This window comes from Amphiura filiformis, chromosome 18, assembly GCF_039555335.1.
Source record: "Amphiura filiformis chromosome 18, Afil_fr2py, whole genome shotgun sequence".
Taxonomy (NCBI): Eukaryota; Metazoa; Echinodermata; class Ophiuroidea; order Amphilepidida; family Amphiuridae; genus Amphiura; species Amphiura filiformis.
In genome coordinates, this window is record NC_092645.1 from 57,960,074 (window position 1) to 57,979,287 (window position 19,214).

General features: G+C 36.6%; 1 protein-coding gene across 2 annotated transcripts in view; it reads right to left on the reverse strand.

Moving 5' to 3' along the window:
* Positions 1–19,214, reverse strand: part of LOC140138851 (glycerophosphocholine phosphodiesterase GPCPD1-like) — a 42,696-nt gene that overhangs the window by 14,474 nt on the left and 9,008 nt on the right. For both annotated transcript variants that reach the window (XM_072160630.1, XM_072160631.1), the window contains exons 3-12: positions 15,964–16,124; positions 13,512–13,553; positions 13,011–13,225; positions 12,124–12,237; positions 9,736–9,883; positions 8,659–8,806; positions 7,842–7,905; positions 6,932–7,018; positions 6,437–6,526; positions 5,456–5,501 (exon numbers count right to left, since the gene is read on the reverse strand). In XM_072160630.1, the coding sequence (XP_072016731.1) occupies positions 5,456–5,501; positions 6,437–6,526; positions 6,932–7,018; positions 7,842–7,905; positions 8,659–8,806; positions 9,736–9,883; positions 12,124–12,237; positions 13,011–13,225; positions 13,512–13,553; positions 15,964–16,124 (1,115 nt within the window). The remainder of the gene's footprint in view (positions 1–5,455; positions 5,502–6,436; positions 6,527–6,931; positions 7,019–7,841; positions 7,906–8,658; positions 8,807–9,735; positions 9,884–12,123; positions 12,238–13,010; positions 13,226–13,511; positions 13,554–15,963; positions 16,125–19,214) is intronic.

The window sequence follows — 19,214 nt, forward strand, 5'->3', positions numbered from 1 at the left end:
GAAATTCTAACAAGGATATTGAGTAAAGACTGTAATATTACAGGCGACCCTCATAATGCCTATTGTATTGAAGACATTAGGGACCCATTTCTGAATGGAGAATCACACTTCTGTTTTGCCATGCAGGAAGAAATTCTAACAAGGATATTGAGTAAAGACTGTAATATTACATACGACCCTCATAATGCCTATTGTATTGAAGACATTAGGGACCCATTTCTGAATGGAGTATCACACTTCTGTTTTGCCATGCAGGAAGAAATTCTAACAAGGATATTGAGTAAAGACTGTAATATTACAGGCGACCCTCATAATGCCTATTGTATTGAAGACATTAGGGACCCATTTCTGAATGGAGTATCACACTTCTGTTTTGCCATGCAGGAAGAAATTCTAACAAGGATATTGAGTAAAGACTGTAATATTACATACGACCCTCATAATGCCTATTGTATTGAAGACATTAGGGACCCATTTCTGAATGGAGTATCACACTTCTGTTTTGCCATGCAGGAAGAAATTCTAACAAGGATATTGAGTAAAGACTGTAATATTACATACGACCCTCATAATGCCTATTGTATTGAAGACATTAGGGACCCATTTCTGAATGGAGTATCACACTTCTGTTTTGCCATGCAGGAAGAAATTCTAACAAGGATATTGAGTAAAGACTGTAATATTACATACGACCCTCATAATGCTAAGACATTAGGGACCCATTTCTGAATGGAGTATCACACTTCTGTTTTGCCATGCAGGAAGAAATTCTAACAAGGATATTGAGTAAAGACTGTAATATTACAGGCGACCCTCATAATGCCTATTGTATTGAAGACATTAGGGACCCATTTCTGAATGGAGAATCACACTTCTGTTTTGCCATGCAGGAAGAAATTCTAACAAGGATATTGAGTAAAGACTGTAATATTACATACGACCCTCATAATGCCTATTGTATTGAAGACATTAGGGACCCATTTCTGAATGGAGTATCACACTTCTGTTTTGCCATGCAGGAAGAAATTCTAACAAGGATATTGAGTAAAGACTGTAATATTACATGCGACCCTCATAATGCCTATTGTATTGAAGACATTAGGGACCCATTTCTGAATGGAGTATCACACTTCTGTTTTGCCATGCAGGAAGAAATTCTAACAAGGATATTGAGTAAAGACTGTAATATTACAGGCGACCCTCATAATGCCTATTGTATTGAAGACATTAGGGACCCATTTCTGAATGGAGTATCACACTTCTGTTTTGCCATGCAGGAAGAAATTCTAACAAGGATATTGAGTAAAGACTGTAATATTACAGACGACCCTCATAATGCCTATTGTATTGAAGACATTAGGGACCCATTTCTGAATGGAGTATCACACTTCTGTTTTGCCATGCAGGAAGAAATTCTAACAAGGATATTGAGTAAAGACTGTAATATTACAGGCGACCCTCATAATGCCTATTGTATTGAAGACATTAGGGACCCATTTCTGAATGGAGAATCACACTTCTGTTTTGCCATGCAGGAAGAAATTCTAACAAGGATATTGAGTAAAGACTGTAATATTACATACGACCCTCATAATGCCTATTGTATTGAAGTCATTAGGGACCCATTTCTGAATGGAGTATCACACTTCTGTTTTGCCATGCAGGAAGAAATTCTAACAAGGATATTGAGTAAAGACTGTAATATTACAGGCGACCCTCATAATGCCTATTGTATTGAAGACATTAGGGACCCATTTCTGAATGGAGAATCACACTTCTGTTTTGCCATGCAGGAAGAAATTCTAACAAGGATATTGAGTAAAGACTGTAATATTACATACGACCCTCATAATGCCTATTGTATTGAAGACATTAGGGACCCATTTCTGAATGGAGTATCACACTTCTGTTTTGCCATGCAGGAAGAAATTCTAACAAGGATATTGAGTAAAGACTGTAATATTACAGGCGACCCTCATAATGCCTATTGTATTGAAGACATTAGGGACCCATTTCTGAATGGAGTATCACACTTCTGTTTTGCCATGCAGGAAGAAATTCTAACAAGGATATTGAGTAAAGACTGTAATATTACAGACGACCCTCATAATGCCTATTGTATTGAAGACATTAGGGACCCATTTCTGAATGGAGTATCACACTTCTGTTTTGCCATGCAGGAAGAAATTCTAACAAGGATATTGAGTAAAGACTGTAATATTACAGGCGACCCTCATAATGCCTATTGTATTGAAGACATTAGGGACCCATTTCTGAATGGAGTATCACACTTCTGTTTTGCCATGCAGGAAGAAATTCTAACAAGGATATTGAGTAAAGACTGTAATATTACAGGCGACCCTCATAATGCCTATTGTATTGAAGACATTAGGGACCCATTTCTGAATGGAGTATCACACTTCTGTTTTGCCATGCAGGAAGAAATTCTAACAAGGATATTGAGTAAAGACTGTAATATTACATACGACCCTCATAATGCCTATTGTATTGAAGACATTAGGGACCCATTTCTGAATGGAGTATCACACTTCTGTTTTGCCATGCAGGAAGAAATTCTAACAAGGATATTGAGTAAAGACTGTAATATTACATACGACCCTCATAATGCCTATTGTATTGAAGACATTAGGGACCCATTTCTGAATGGAGTATCACACTTCTGTTTTGCCATGCAGGAAGAAATTCTAACAAGGATATTGAGTAAAGACTGTAATATTACATACGACCCTCATAATGCCTATTGTATTGAAGACATTAGGGACCCATTTCTGAATGGAGTATCACACTTCTGTTTTGCCATGCAGGAAGAAATTCTAACAAGGATATTGAGTAAAGACTGTAATATTACATACGACCCTCATAATGCCTATTGTATTGAAGACATTAGGGACCCATTTCTGAATGGAGTATCACACTTCTGTTTTGCCATGCAGGAAGAAATTCTAACAAGGATATTGAGTAAAGACTGTAATATTACAGGCGACCCTCATAATGCCTATTGTATTGAAGACATTAGGGACCCATTTCTGAATGGAGTATCACACTTCTGTTTTGCCATGCAGGAAGAAATTCTAACAAGGATATTGAGTAAAGACTGTAATATTACAGGCGACCCTCATAATGCCTATTGTATTGAAGACATTAGGGACCCATTTCTGAATGGAGTATCACACTTCTGTTTTGCCATGCAGGAAGAAATTCTAACAAGGATATTGAGTAAAGACTGTAATATTACAGGCGACCCTCATAATGCCTATTGTATTGAAGACATTAGGGACCCATTTCTGAATGGAGTATCACACTTCTGTTTTGCCATGCAGGAAGAAATTCTAACAAGGATGTTGAGTAAAGACTGTAATATTACATGCGACCCTCATAATGCCTATTGTATTGAAGACATTAGGGACCCATTTCTGAATGGAGTATCACACTTCTGTTTTGCCATGCAGGAAGAAATTCTAACAAGGATATTGAGTAAAGACTGTAATATTACAGGTGACCCTCATAATGCCTATTGTATTGAAGACATTAGGGACCCATTTCTGAATGGAGTATCACACTTCTGTTTTGCCATGCAGGAAGAAATTCTAACAAGGATATTGAGTAAAGACTGTAATATTACATACGACCCTCATAATGCCTATTGTATTGAAGACATTAGGGACCCATTTCTGAATGGAGTATCACACTTCTGTTTTGCCATGCAGGAAGAAATTCTAACAAGGATATTGAGTAAAGACTGTAATATTACATACGACCCTCATAATGCCTATTGTATTGAAGACATTAGGGACCCATTTCTGAATGGAGTATCACACTTCTGTTTTGCCATGCAGGAAGAAATTCTAACAAGGATATTGAGTAAAGACTGTAATATTACAGACGACCCTCATAATGCCTATTGTATTGAAGACATTAGGGACCCATTTCTGAATGGAGTATCACACTTCTGTTTTGCCATGCAGGAAGAAATTCTAACAAGGATATTGAGTAAAGACTGTAATATTACATACGCGACCCTCATAATGCCTATTGTATTGAAGACATTAGGGACCCATTTCTGAATGGAGTATCACACTTCTGTTTTGCCATGCAGGAAGAAATTCTAACAAGGATATTGAGTAAAGACTGTAATATTACAGGCGACCCTCATAATGCCTATTGTATTGAAGACATTAGGGACCCATTTCTGAATGGAGTATCACACTTCTGTTTTGCCATGCAGGAAGAAATTCTAACAAGGATATTGAGTAAAGACTGTAATATTACAGGCGACCCTCATAATGCCTATTGTATTGAAGACATTAGGGACCCATTTCTGAATGGAGTATCACACTTCTGTTTTGCCATGCAGGAAGAAATTCTAACAAGGATATTGAGTAAAGACTGTAATATTACATACGACCCTCATAATGCCTATTGTATTGAAGACATTAGGGACCCATTTCTGAATGGAGTATCACACTTCTGTTTTGCCATGCAGGAAGAAATTCTAACAAGGATATTGAGTAAAGACTGTAATATTACATGCGACCCTCATAATGCCTATTGTATTGAAGACATTAGGGACCCATTTCTAAATGGAGTATCACACTTCTGTTTTGCCATGCAGGAAGAAATTCTAACAAGGATATTGAGTAAAGACTGTAATATTACAGGCGACCCTCATAATGCCTATTGTATTGAAGACATTAGGGACCCATTTCTAAATGGAGTATCACACTTCTGTTTTGCCATGCAGGAAGAAATTCTAACAAGGATATTGAGTAAAGACTGTAATATTACAGGCGACCCTCATAATGCCTATTGTATTGAAGACATTAGGGACCCATTTCTGAATGGAGTATCACATTTCTGTTTTGCCATGCAGGAAGAAATTCTAACAAGGATATTGAGTAAAGACTGTAATATTACAGGCGACCCTCATAATGCCTATTGTATTGAAGACATTAGGGACCCATTTCTAAATGGAGTATCACACTTCTGTTTTGCCATGCAGGAAGAAATTCTAACAAGGATATTGAGTAAAGACTGTAATATTACATGCGACCCTCATAATGCCTATTGTATTGAAGACATTAGGGACCCATTTCTAAATGGAGTATCACACTTCTGTTTTGCCATGCAGGAAGAAATTCTAACAAGGATATTGAGTAAAGACTGTAATATTACAGGCGACCCTCATAATGCCTATTGTATTGAAGACATTAGGGACCCATTTCTGAATGGAGAATCACACTTCTGTTTTGCCATGCAGGAAGAAATTCTAACAAGGATATTGAGTAAAGACTGTAATATTACATGCGACCCTCATAATGCCTATTGTATTGAAGACATTAGGGACCCATTTCTGAATGGAGAATCACACTTCCGTTTTGCCATGCAGGAAGAAATTCTAACAAGGATATTGAGATATTGGCTTGTGTTTACTTACGTGATGGCTTCTTGTCTGTGTGTTCCAATACCATGCACTGTCCAGTCTGGGGATAAGAATTGAGGAAAAGAGAATGGAGCCACTTTAGAATAGCTGTTATTATCACACCCAACCATAATCCTATCACTAATACTAATATCTTATTTGTATGAGGACCTGCATGGACTGGTCACTGAACTTCCTTCAATAAAGAAAGATTGAACTACCTAACCCTAAAACACAGCCCTACCCATATTCCTAAAACATAACATCCTTATCTCTCCCAATGACGGCAGTAATTCCAAAGTATTCCCAAGTTAATAACATGCATCCAAGTCATAAAACCAATATTGCTGTCTTCAGTCCACATGCAGTATGCAATATTCAGCATCATACATTAACTAAAATTGACTTAATTAGCTCGATGTGAAGTCTTCTAATATCTGTTTATGTGCCTTTTTTTCCATTTAGAGAGCACATAATTGGGTCGAAAATATAAACAAATTACACAAAAATGAACACGGTATCCAGTTGTAATAGCTGTTACAATTATTCTACAGTTTATATCCTAAAACACAACATTATATTACTATAATATTCCTAACATAGAGAGTAATAAGCACCCCTTTGAAATGCCTTCCTAAAGTCCTTGATCAAGTCAAATGACTTGTCTTGTCAATTTGAAATTATAAATGACTCAAATAAAATAGTGAAATATAAAGTACATTGGACTATTCCATTTAAAATCCACAATCCCCCTGTGGAAGATTTAGCTAAATACTTCCACAGAGGGAGTATGAGTTTTGAATAGAATAGACAATAAATTCTATTTAAAATACTCACTCCAGTTGTGGAAGATATAGGTAAATCCATAATACAGGGGGAGTATGGGTTTCAAAATGATTAACCCTGACCAATTACATTTGAAAAACATACACCCCCTGTAGAAGATAATTCCAAAATCTTCCAGAGGTAGTGTGGATTTTAAGTGGAATAGCTTACCTTGAGGCTGTCTATCTCGGATAAATTCAGGTAGTTGATAGGCACTTCAAGATACAAAGGGGTATCTGCCTGTGTACCTAGAACATCAGACTGAAATGATAGGGAAAACAACATCAGGATTGCAGCATTTACAATTCAATGTTACTCCATCATGGGGGGGGGGGGGCGGGTAAAGGTCCATTCATACTTCACTGCATCTGCAGTGCAATTGTTAAAATTTGTACACAAACCAATGTGATGTACTGTAGTGAAATAATACAGTGTAGTGATTTGCATTGCCGCATAGTAACAAACTCGGGGGGAAAGATGGCCACAATCATTCCTGTGCAGCAACAAATGGCTAAGATTGACAGTGTTATACACAACTAAGAGGAGTTTAAACTGATATTATGTGCTTTTTTTTATTACATTGCATGTTAAAAGCAGTCTTTATGGTCTTGTTAAGGGTGTTTTTGCTGGTAGGGTGAAATTCATTTAGGTTTGTTGTAAACTTACTGGAGTAAGGGCAGCTTGGAAATCATGACCTATCACTGGTACCCTGTCTTTAGTGACATGTATGTCAAATTCAACAAAATCCGCTCCCTGTAAAGGATAAAAAACAAAATTACACATAAGAGATATCAAAATGACTATTGACCCTTCATCTCACAAAATGAGGTTCTACACCATAGCAATAACCACAGGTTCACTGTTTTGGTACCCATGTATAACAAACCAAGATGGCCGATTCTCAAGTGTTGATAAGATGACAGTGTTATGTAGTCTGACTCGGCAGGGCTAATTCTATTAGGGCTGATGTCGAGTAGACTTTTGTCGACAATCGTCAAATCTCAAGATCCGACATAGGCAAGTTGTCGACAAAGAGACCACGTTATGCGTCGTTTATTTACATCAAGATATTACTGTCAATTACATGTAATCATATCGGTAACTTACCATTACAAAATGAAGCCTATTAATTTGCCCTATCATTGTGCTCAATTCTTACTTTTTTTATACCTAGAAGTTATGTCATGGTAATCTTAAGCTTATCTCTAATACTTTTAATGACTAGTCTTTGTTGACAATTAGTCCATGCTTGTCAACAATCGAGAAAATTGCTTTATCGACAATACTGTCGACAACAGCCCTAAATTCTATGGATACACTTCATATGACAATAGAACTTTTCAGGAGAACGTTTTACAAAAAACATTGATCATGAGTGACCATGTTACACAAAAACACCACAACCAATCACTGGTGACAGTGCGTTTAATGAGCATGTAGGATGTATAATTGTTCACACTAATTATGTATCGATGTCTACTGCAAGGTTGATCATGCATTCAAATCTAAAAAAATTGATTGATTGAACATGTTTTGGCACGTGATATCTTTCTGAACTTGTAAAGTTAAGACTTACATGTTTCAAGGCTTGTTGTAGAGATTTCACTGTATTCTCTGGAATATTGCTGTTTGTAGGTATGCTGTAAAATGACAAAATAGTTGAGAAAATAAAAATTCACATTGTTTTTATTCCCGACACACATTCATTCACACAGTGTCTATAATTTCCCACTCATGATCTGATTGGTAGAATTAACTGAAATGTCTGTGATTGGCCAATTGTTTGGAAAACAACCCTAAAGCATCTTAAGTAAAATGGGCTATTCCAGTTGAAATCCATACACCCCCATGGAAGACAAGACCTTAATCTTAAGGGGGTGTATAGATATGTCAACTGCAATAGTTCAATGCCATATCTGCTTTGTAAATTACCAGCAGATACTGAATTCTTTACTTTTGGTGCAGACCAAGTTTAAAAACACCACACACTCAGCAGGTTGCCAAACTCATGGTGTGGTGACCCAATTAGGCCACTTTATAAGCTTTTCTCTGCAACTTTTAGAAAACCATAGAAACCGATGGTTAAGAAAATAATAGGGTGACTTTTCAACATTTGGCTCCTGTGACTTCCGGTAGTTTCCTGTACCATAGAAAGCAATGATTAAGAAAACAACCAGGCAACTCTTCAAATTTACCCCTGACTGGGTGCATTTCCCCGACTGTTGACAGACGTGGGGCCATGCCCTCCCCCTTGCACACCCCACTTGCAACTGCTATGTTATTTGCTTTAGTTTGGGAGTACACAAATATCTGCCCCAAGTAAAAAAGAAGTACCTGCCTTATTATTTTTTAGCAGATACTACATTTTATCTTGGGATGCCAGTCATACTTACTGAACTAGAAGACTCTTATCCACCAATGAGCGCCCCATACCTCTGTGGCCAATCTCAACACAGCGACGAGACTTCCAGTGTTTGCTGTAGGATTCCTCAAAATTGCATACACTCTCTGGTTGTAAAGGCTTGATGATAGAACACATTACTAAGAAAAAGGTAAAAGTAAAAGCAACATTCTTATAGTATGTAGGTGTGGTTTGGGGGAACAGGCCAGTCACCTTTTCAGTAAATCCCATAAGCCTTTGCAGGTAGACCTGAGATGTCGTCACGCCGATGTGCACATTGTTTAGCGCACATTACTGCGGATTTGAAAGTTGTGAGATGCATGTGCAGTAACAATATGCGCATCAGCGTGAGGTCTACCCGCAAAGGCTTATAGGATTTACCGAAAAGATGAATCAGTCCGAAGTGCTGTTAGTCCAAAAAGATTAAAGTTAGGGTTTAGAGCATTTTAGGTTAGGATTATGGTCAGGGATAAGGTTACTGTTAGGGTTAGTATTTGGATTAGTTTTAGGGGAGGGATAGGGTCAAAGTTATTAGCATTAGAATCAGGGTCATGTTCAAAGTTAGGTTTAGGGTTAGGATTAGGGATTATGTTATTATAATAGGTTAGGGTTAATGGCAAGCTTAAGTTTGGGTAAGGATTAGGGTTTACAACTGAGTTACTAGGTTTACGGACTTACGATCATTCAGACTATCGACCTATAACAGCTTTAACTCATAGTGTCATCTATGACACAATGACGTAATCATGGAACACGCTTGTTGAGGCATGTGTACATGTAGCGTGTTGTACAGCATAATACTGGTGAATGCAATCAAAGTATGCACAACCCTCTCTTGTAATCAAGTTTCATTCATGGTGGGAACAAAATTTTTGCTACATAAAATAGTGTTTAATTAAAATAATATTTAACTGACTAAGAATGAGAATGAACAATATTGTAGCGGATACCGGCTGAAAGAAATACATTTAACTTGTTTGAAATGTTGCTATCTTGGAATGGTATTTGGCTTATCTTTAAATATTTTTCCCATCCCTGAATACATAAATATCTCAAGTATGCAGCTTACCGTCTAGTGTGCCTACATTATCCATATCTTGGTCAATAAGAGGGATACATCGTGGTGCACAGCGTACATTACGACCAAGTATAGTAGCAACTCCTAGATTCTCTATGGCGTCTCCTATGTCTTGACTGAATATCTCAACTTTGAAAGACTGCAAAATACAACAATGCAATCACATTGGGCTATTCCATTTGAAAAACACACTCCAACTGCAGAAGATTTAGCTAAAGACTTCCACAGAGGGAGTATGGGTATTAAATAGAATGGGCAATTGGGAACTTCCATTTGAAATACTCCAGTTGTTAACGATATAGGTAAAGCCAGAGGGAGTATGGGTTTCAAAATAATTAACCCAAGCTAATTTCATTTGAAAAACATACTCCCTCTGTGGAAGACTTTCAAATGGAATAGGTCATTAAACAATAGCACTTGTAGACAACTCCTGAAGAGCAAAAAAAAAGAGCACAAAAAGCAAATAACATTTAGTGGAAAATATTGTTGGCATCTATTTTTACGACCATAGTATGAAGTCCAGGGACAATTTAAATCCGCATTTTTTACATTTATAATTTGGAGTGAACATAGTTTTGGCATGTTGTTCTTGAAAATTAAGATGCCTTTTTTCTCCAAATAGGGCTAATATTTAAAATCAACTTGAAAATGACATCATTTCATCACTGGTTTTTTAAAGGTGAACCTCATTGAAAATAATGTTATATATCAATGGAAAGCTTATGATATCAGGATATTAAAAATAATTTTTTCCGATTTTTTTGATGGCCAATAAAGCTGACAAATTAAAAAATGAATGAATTTTTGGTCTTTTTAAGGTGCCCAAAAGCACCCAAATCAATCGTCTTTGACCTTGAGAATGCTTGTGACGTAAGCTCAGGGTTACGCAGTCATGTGATCCTACTCGGAAACATGTAAACAAGACTTGCTTCCTGTACTTTGCAAGCTGCCCGGCAAGTCTGATTTTCACAATAAAGCTTGAAATGAGAAGAATCTTCAAGTTGCAGATTCCTTTTATATAGAAATAATAGAATTATTGTCAACACGAAAATGTTCAGTAAATGTTTGACAAAATCAGTCATAACTGGCTGGGTATAACTGGGTAATTGAGTTTGAATTTCGCGCTGGGATCAATTCCATGCGCAAATGATTGCTGCTACCCGTATACCGTTCATGTTATGGACTGAATAAACATGATCGAATAACAAATTAAATAACTTGTTTGTGACATTCCCTATTCTTGATTCATTTTAAAATATCTGATATTTAAAAATATCGTCTTGTAGTAATCAAAAAATTAATTAAAAAGACAGCCGATTTCATCAAATCCAGCCCATAAAGGTTTTCATATTTAGCACATTGCGGTAATACATTCTCCCGGTACATTTTATGCTGAAGAAATTACAGGCAGCAGCATGATCAAGGTGGGCAAACACAGCGACTTCGCCGTCTCTCCGGTAGCACAAGTTTGCGCCGTGTTTCAGCAGATTTGATCAATCGTTCCCTTATATTTGGAACATTTACAGGAATAAATTTTGCTGATGAAGTAGCAATAAGTTGAAAATATCAGAATGTGAATATCAAATCGGTCATTTTGTCTGCAAGTACAGTACGTACAGTCGTGGATACGGAACACTCGGCGACTGAGACTCAGTCATAGTCAGTCACTGATGATTTCACCCCGCCCCGTATGTATCTACGACCGGTTGTAAAGTTAAGAAATAATTAAAAAATCCCGTACATGTACTTTATTCTATTCCTTCATTTTCTCATTGTGATAAGTTCATCTCAACTTGGTGTGACGATCTGAACTGGTAGCACTAGCAGTTATTTTTTGCAATCTGTTTTCATTCCGGTTCTTTGGCGAATCTTTGCTCTTCGTGCTTTACTGTAATATTCCCTGCATATCGTGGATGGCTTGGCCTATCCCAAATCACCCCGGCCAGGACTTTTCCCATTTTTTAATCCACACACTTTATTCAGGAACTTCATTCTTGATTTGATCATGATGTTTCCTTCATGTTATTCTTATTTTATTGAAGATATTTTTCATGTAAAGTAAGTTGACAATGACTGAGTTAGTGCATTGGCCCGATGCATGCCACAGTAATGCATGGACATTGTGTTTACAATTAAACCCGGAAGTAACTGTGTGTCCCCGTGGTGACGTCATCATCGAAAGCGCCCAATATGAACGATTTCGTTTTGTAATTTAGGGGGTGCCAATATCCAATCTTTGCATGGAGATTATGTCTATCCTGGTGCGTTAGGCAAATAAAAAATATTCTTTTCTGCTTCCTGGCATCATAAGCTTTCCATTGATATATAACTTTATTTTCAATGAGGTTCACCTTTAACATGGCTATTTCTATTACTTACCATGGTATCTGGTTTTAGAGTCTGCACAGAGAACATCATGATATCATCTTTATGGAAGTGTCTTCCGTACTCATGCTGGTGTAGACGAGGCTCATATTCATTTTTGTTCAGGACCTGCCAAAAAAATCAATCAAATAAATTCCATTACTATTTAGGCTGGACTTAATTTGCACCAATTTGTCCCAGCTCTTCCAAGACATCTCTTTGTGCACTATGTTTTCAAGCCATACTTGTTTTCATATCAAATATCACAGTGTCCTCTTGCTAAGACTGAACTTTATTCCCTGAGAATATTGTTACGCCTAATTTCCCAATTCTTACAAAATGGTGCAAATTGTTGGAGTAACCGATTAGCCCAACATTTCCAATCACATAACCCATTACTATCTTGTTCACACTGTGTATTTCTTGACAGTACACAGGATCAGACCCATGTCAATTTACTACAATGTAAGAATACTTTGATATTGGTATGCATTCTTAAGAATTTATAGTAAAGGGCCCTTTGTGAAGTACCTTCTTATGGTGATTTCAGTTTGGAATAGCTATACGGTTAACATTATTGTCAAATGATATACTGCAATCATGTACATTTAACCAATTACATGGCAAAAATTGATGTTGGAAACCAGTTTATCAGATGGAACAAATCTAATAATTATGTGATGGACAAATTCCTCACAGAAAGCGGCTAGCCTGGGAATTTCGAAGCTAAGAATCCTGCAGCCAATGGCAAACTTCTGGGTACCTGTACAACGCATAGGCTAGGAATGTAACATGTCCCCCAAAAAGGGTAACTCCTCTTGGACAGGAGGACAGTCAGTCTCCTCCAAGGTCTGTATCACAAACTGTATTCTGTAACCGAACATGTTGATTCTGGAACTTACTCTGATAAACACAGGCAATACATCATAAACTTTCTTGCGTTTCTTGCTTGTGGTCTCCTCTTCCGGTGTTGTGGCTCTTTCCTGTCTGGCTGTGACCTTTATGCTGAATGGTGGTGCCTCATCGCACCCTTGCAGGGTCAAAGGTTGTCCATGGATAAGGATGTGCATCTCTGTCTGACTGGTCAACCAACCAGTGTCTGTGTTTTGTTGATCATCTGTGGGGAAATGTTTTGTGGGTTTTTGTTATATTTAATGAGTTTTGTTTTGAAAAGTGAAAAACCTAAAAAGAATAAAAAGAATAAAAGATGAAATATTTAGTTTGTCATACATGTAATGGATACATAGATCTGATATTTTGAGCACCGGACAAAGATATACCACAAAAACATATGTACCATAAAGATTTGCATAATAGCACACATGGGCTCCTTTGCCTTGGGGGTAAATTTCAAATACAAAATAGGGAGCTCCCTTCTCTGAAAATCCGAATCATAGACTTACCATAATTGCCAAAGATGTGTTCTTCCTGACAAAGCTGAACCCCTGAAAAGAACATAATAAAAAAAAATATTAAAATAATATTCTTGTAGGTAACTGATTAGGCAATAGAAACAAAATACTTTGATCTTTTGATCGACAATCGATGCTTGGTCGAGCCTTATTATTTATGAAATCAATTAATTGACCACTATTAATTGTGATAACATATAAATCTCTGCCTCTATGGATATTGAAAAGTACAAATTTAGCATTAATTCTGATTGATTAGTTGTTAGTTCATTAATAACAAGCATCTAAGTAGCATTGATGGTCGATCCAAAGAACAAACCAATTTGTTTCTGGTGTCTTATGACTATAAAGAGTCTTAGATGGTCCCATTTCCGATGACACAGTTCATACAGTGATCATACATAATCTCCATTTGACAAGCATACTTCAAACTTTGACCTCAAGTTGTGGACATTTTACATTGTATGAGTTTTTATATCCAAAATATTCAAAGTTCATTGCACGAATGTGCAAACATGATAATAGGGATTTACATGTAAAAAAATACCTGTCCTGATTTCCAGTTGATTATAATATTTTTTCTTTCTTTTGACTAAATGTATATGGGCATCATGCTTTTTATAGGCTATAGCCTGGCTTGTATTTTGCATAGGTCTGGAACAGCCTTTGCAATTGACCTACAGGTAAGGGTGTCCCTTACGGACCAACCTAGGCCAACAAACAAATAAACAAATAGATTTCCGAAAGAAAAATGCCCTTTTACCCACTGAAAATTATGTAAATACATGTATACAACTCTTGAAAATTAAGGTAGAGAAAAATAAGTCCTTCTGTAAAAATATATACAATACATGTACCATTGAGTCGCAGAGGGCCAATTTGGCATGTGGGCTGCAGATTGGTCTCATTGTCTTTGTTCAAGTAAAGCACATTAAAAACTTATTATAAGCTTACTGCTTTAAGCTAAAAGTAAAAAAAGAAAGAAACACACTCCACCAAAAACCTTTTCCAAAATTGTACTTGAATTTAATAAATCATGGCTTAACATGATTCCCGGATCACTCAGTCTTGTGTTGTTTTTTTATACAAGTGGGATCATGAATGTTTGTCAGTGTCAGTTATATGCATGCCACATCCTGTCAGGAAGAGCAAAATTGTGATAAACATCTTGTCATAACATGATGGTAAAGTGTTTTTGGAACTGACTGACCACAATCACATTCTAATTTAGCACACTGAAAGTGAATGATGTTAGGCAAATCTACAATCCTGGCCATAAGTAGTGGGAACACTTGTGTAAAACTCAAAGTAGGATTGTTCTAAACCATATTTTAATTATACTTGACATACTGAAATTTAGCATTTTTTGGTGTACACTCATTTTGTTGCTGCTGAATATCAAGGACTTCATCACCATTTACAGCGACTGTTTGTTGTTAAATTTCATGTGAGTTTTCAGCACTGCCGGAAAAAATTCTATGATTACCCTGTGTTCACTTCTGTAGTACATGTACCTGTGAATTCAAGGAGGTAGGCTTCCTCTGCAGATCGAGTGTCCTGATCATATACAGTTGTGCAAAAATATAATATTTTTGCAGTAATGTTTTGAAGGAATAAGCTTTCAAATGAGACCAAATTCATTACTGTGCGACAAAGTAGCATACCTTGTTCTTTATAAAGCTTATCTTGAATATAATTTACCTGTTCGATATCTCAAAAGTGAAAATGCCGATATTACAGCCCATTTGTGATGGACGCTCACTCAAATATACATCTGAGCCACAGAAAACTCTTATTTTTTTGTGGTACTTCTCTTGTACATGCAGATGTTGTATAATAACCTTGCATTGCATTTCATACCATCTTTATTGCATTTTAATCGCATGTTGTATGGATTATAACATAACATTATTTCTACAACTTCTGCAACCAACTTTACCCCAAATTAAAAAGTGGAGTATTAGGCCAAGTAAAATAAATAACATCAATATGGTCCAGACTTTCGCAAAATTTGGTGAGGGAGGCCCTTCTTATTTATTAATTTGTTACAATTTTACTATTCATTTCTGTGTAAAATTGCAAAGGCTTTGTGAACCCATCATAAAAATGGGGAGGCCCATAATATTTTTGAAGAAAGTGTTTGCAAATCAACGTATTAATTAAAAAAATAAATGATAACTAATAACTTCATAACATGTCTTTTCATCACAACAATTTTAGAAACAAAGTAGTAAAGGAGCAAATAACAAAATAACAAAAATAGTTTAAAATCTTCAAAGGGAGGGCGGGGACGATATACATGTTTTTTTTTTGTTGTTTTTTCAAAAACAACCTGTCTCTGTTGAAATCCGAATATTGCATTCCTGATGAATCTCTTCAATAATATGTTATTTTATTTACTTGGCCTTAGTTTTTAGGGGTTGGTTGGGTCACCCTGTTATACCTTCTGTGAACAGCATTCTTGGTGTGACATTTGTTTCCCATCTATGAACAATAACTTTTTCCTCTGTGCTGCCATTGGTCAGTTTATGAAAACTGCATATTGCATAGCGATATTTGATCTCAGAGTCACAAGGTAGAGAAACGTCAGCCTTCCATATACGCCTGTAAAATATAAGAGCAGAGAGTTATGAATTAATTGTCTTCTAACAACTATACCTTTGTACAGTGTTATTAGTGTTTAAAGCATTAAGGGGGTACTACACCCCTGGCCAATTTTGTGCCTATTTTTGCATTTTTCATAAAAATTATAGCGCATTGGTGACAATTAAGATATGTATATTATAGGGGCAAGGACTACAACTACTGCACTGAAAATTCAGCACCTCAAGGCAAGTAGTTATTGATTTATTGATCAAATATTGGTTTTCCCTCATTTTTGACTGTAACTCCACAACTGTTGTCTGTGCTGAAATAAATTTGCCAGTGCAGCAGTTGTAGTCATTGCCCCTATAATATATACATATCTTATTTGTCATCAATGCTCTATAATTTTTGAGTAAAATGCAAAAATAGGCACAAAATTGGGCAGGGGTGTAGTACCCCCTTAAAAGCACTTGAGCAAGTACAATTTGTAATGTCTGGCACTTGTGTGCATACACACACAATTTACATTTTGAATTCATTATTGTGAAGGAAAGCGGCTAAGCACTGACGTTTTATTCTTTAGTTTTAGCCGATCCCCAGAGAAATTAATGTTCAAGTGGCAATGACTATCTTTCGTCCGGAATGCTTTCCACAGCATGGGGGTTTGAATTCCAAAAATCTGTAAAAAGGGTAGGGGTTAAAACTTCGCGGTATAAGGGGTGGGTTTCTAAAAAGCGTGGGAGCGATATATAAAGCATGTGGGTATTAGGGGCCGTCCATAATTTTCGCCATTTTAAGTTATGCACAAAGCGTGCGCAAGAGGGGGGGAGGGGGTAAAAATTTTTGGCATGTGTGCATTTAAGAAAAATGGCGATTTGTTTGAGCAGTAAAAAAGTGTAAAATCTTTAATGTGGTTTTTTTTTCGAGTCAATGCACAGCAGCGGTCATACCTTTTGCTGAATACAAAACTTTATTGTGGCACTCTATTACCGCATCTTACCTTAATTTTCAACAGAAAAGTCCTTAAAGTTGAAATAGTAAAGTCAAGTCTCTGTTTCGTCAAACACGGTTTAAATTCTGGGAAAATTTTCTGAGACCCAGTCGTACATACTCACCCCAACACCGGGTTTGTGATGCAAGGAAGGATGCATACCTTGATTTCGGATATTGAAGTAATGTTATTTTTATGTTTTATTATGTGGAAGTCTTTTAGACCAAGAAAGAACTGCCACATATGCCATTAGGAATAAATGGTGTTAAAGTTGCAAGGATCAAGACTTTCACACCATTCCTAGTTTAATTTTGATTTATGGGTACTCCCGCACCAAAGTTGCATCGTATACGCCCGCACTAAGGTACCCACAGAGTATTTGGATCAGTAGTAGGCCCTTCTCATGAAAAATTTTTCGCCATTTTATTTGTGCATAACTTTAGGGGGGAGGGGGGTAAAAAGTTATGCATGCTTTGTGCGTAAGTGAAAATGGCAAAAATTATGGACGGCCCCTAAAGCTACCAATTGAAAAATTGAGTACGGTATAGTATTATATTATTTATAAAGTAATTTAGTAATTTGATGTTGCGTCACTGCGTGATTGGTTTAGACTCGTGCATAGTTTTTAACATCAATGTGCATGTTAATGCATGTGAATGCACTCATTGGTAGTTTCACATGATAAAGGTATGTTGTGTCCATAAATTAAAGAATATTAAAGTCATTTTCAGTTGCTGAAGCGTGGCTGCCTGGTTAAATGCAAGGTCAAATTTTTACACCTGATTGATTCCCATAGAATGACAATCAAACCTTTAAAATTGCACCATTTACATCTATGTAAAGCCATTCAGCCAAACACAAACTACTTTCTAAAGCTGAATTTAAGGGATCTAAAATGAGCATTTATTGTGTTTCGACAGTATTTTTTGTGGGACATGAGAGCACCTCAGACCTATCGAATTGCATTCTGAATACGAAGCATGTCTTTCTGATATCAAATAATTTTCATTTTTTGAAAATTACAATATAATACAAATTTTATGACAAATTATAAACATTTGATATTTTTCAAATTTTTGATATATAAACAGTCCTCGAATTAAATTATATAAATCTAATGATATATTCTTAAAGTGTATGTAGCAGGAAGGAAAAGCCGACGGTCAATTGAAAATTTTGACCTTTCATATTGAAGATATGGATTTTTTCCCAAAAGACCTAATTTTTTTTGTGTTTTGGGAAAAAAATCCATATCTTCAATATCTGAACAGTGTTCGATTTATCGCCTGCATACCTGCACCAGTGCATGTAACATTCCCTCTGTGCATGCAGCTTTTCACTACCTGCCTGCACGCGTGCATGTACGATTTTAGCGCTAGCGATATGACAAGGCCAATATACAAAAGTAAACAAGCAGTCAGTCCGATTTGGAAAAACCCGATCTATTTTTAGCGCAACATCCTGACTTCATTAGAAGGGCTGGCGCAATTGACAATTACCGATACCCCTATCACGTGAGAACTGTCACTTTTTTCATTGACTTCCCTAGTCTTCTACACAGCCAGTTTGCGTCGGTCTGATACTCGTCGATCCTAACGAACATTCGCGATAGCCACATACAGTCTGGGCGAGACTATGACTTCCCTTAGAGGGGCTAGCGTAATGTGACGTCATCCACCAATTCCAGATACCCTCGCACATGTAGTAGCTGTCATTTTCATTTCATTGAAAAAAAAAAAGAACCGAATTTAAACCGTGGGAAATATTTGTTTATGTACGGAAAATAATCATAATAATGTCCAGCAAAAAGGAAATGGCTCAAAAACACTTGCATCATTCTGGAAATCGTGCACCTCGTCAGCGACTAGTTCTAGAACAGATGAAACCACAGCATCCAGTGTTTTGGCATAAAAATGACACTGACAGTGGAGCCGGGAATATTATTACAAGCTTAATTAACTGACAGTGATCGTGATTCAATGTGATTTTATGTTTGCTTTAATTTTGGTGCATGCACACTTTTTGCTGTGCATGTAGAAATTTTGGGCTACATGCACCAGTGCAGGTAGGAAAAAATTTGTAAATCGGACACTGAATACGAAAGGTCAAAATTTTCA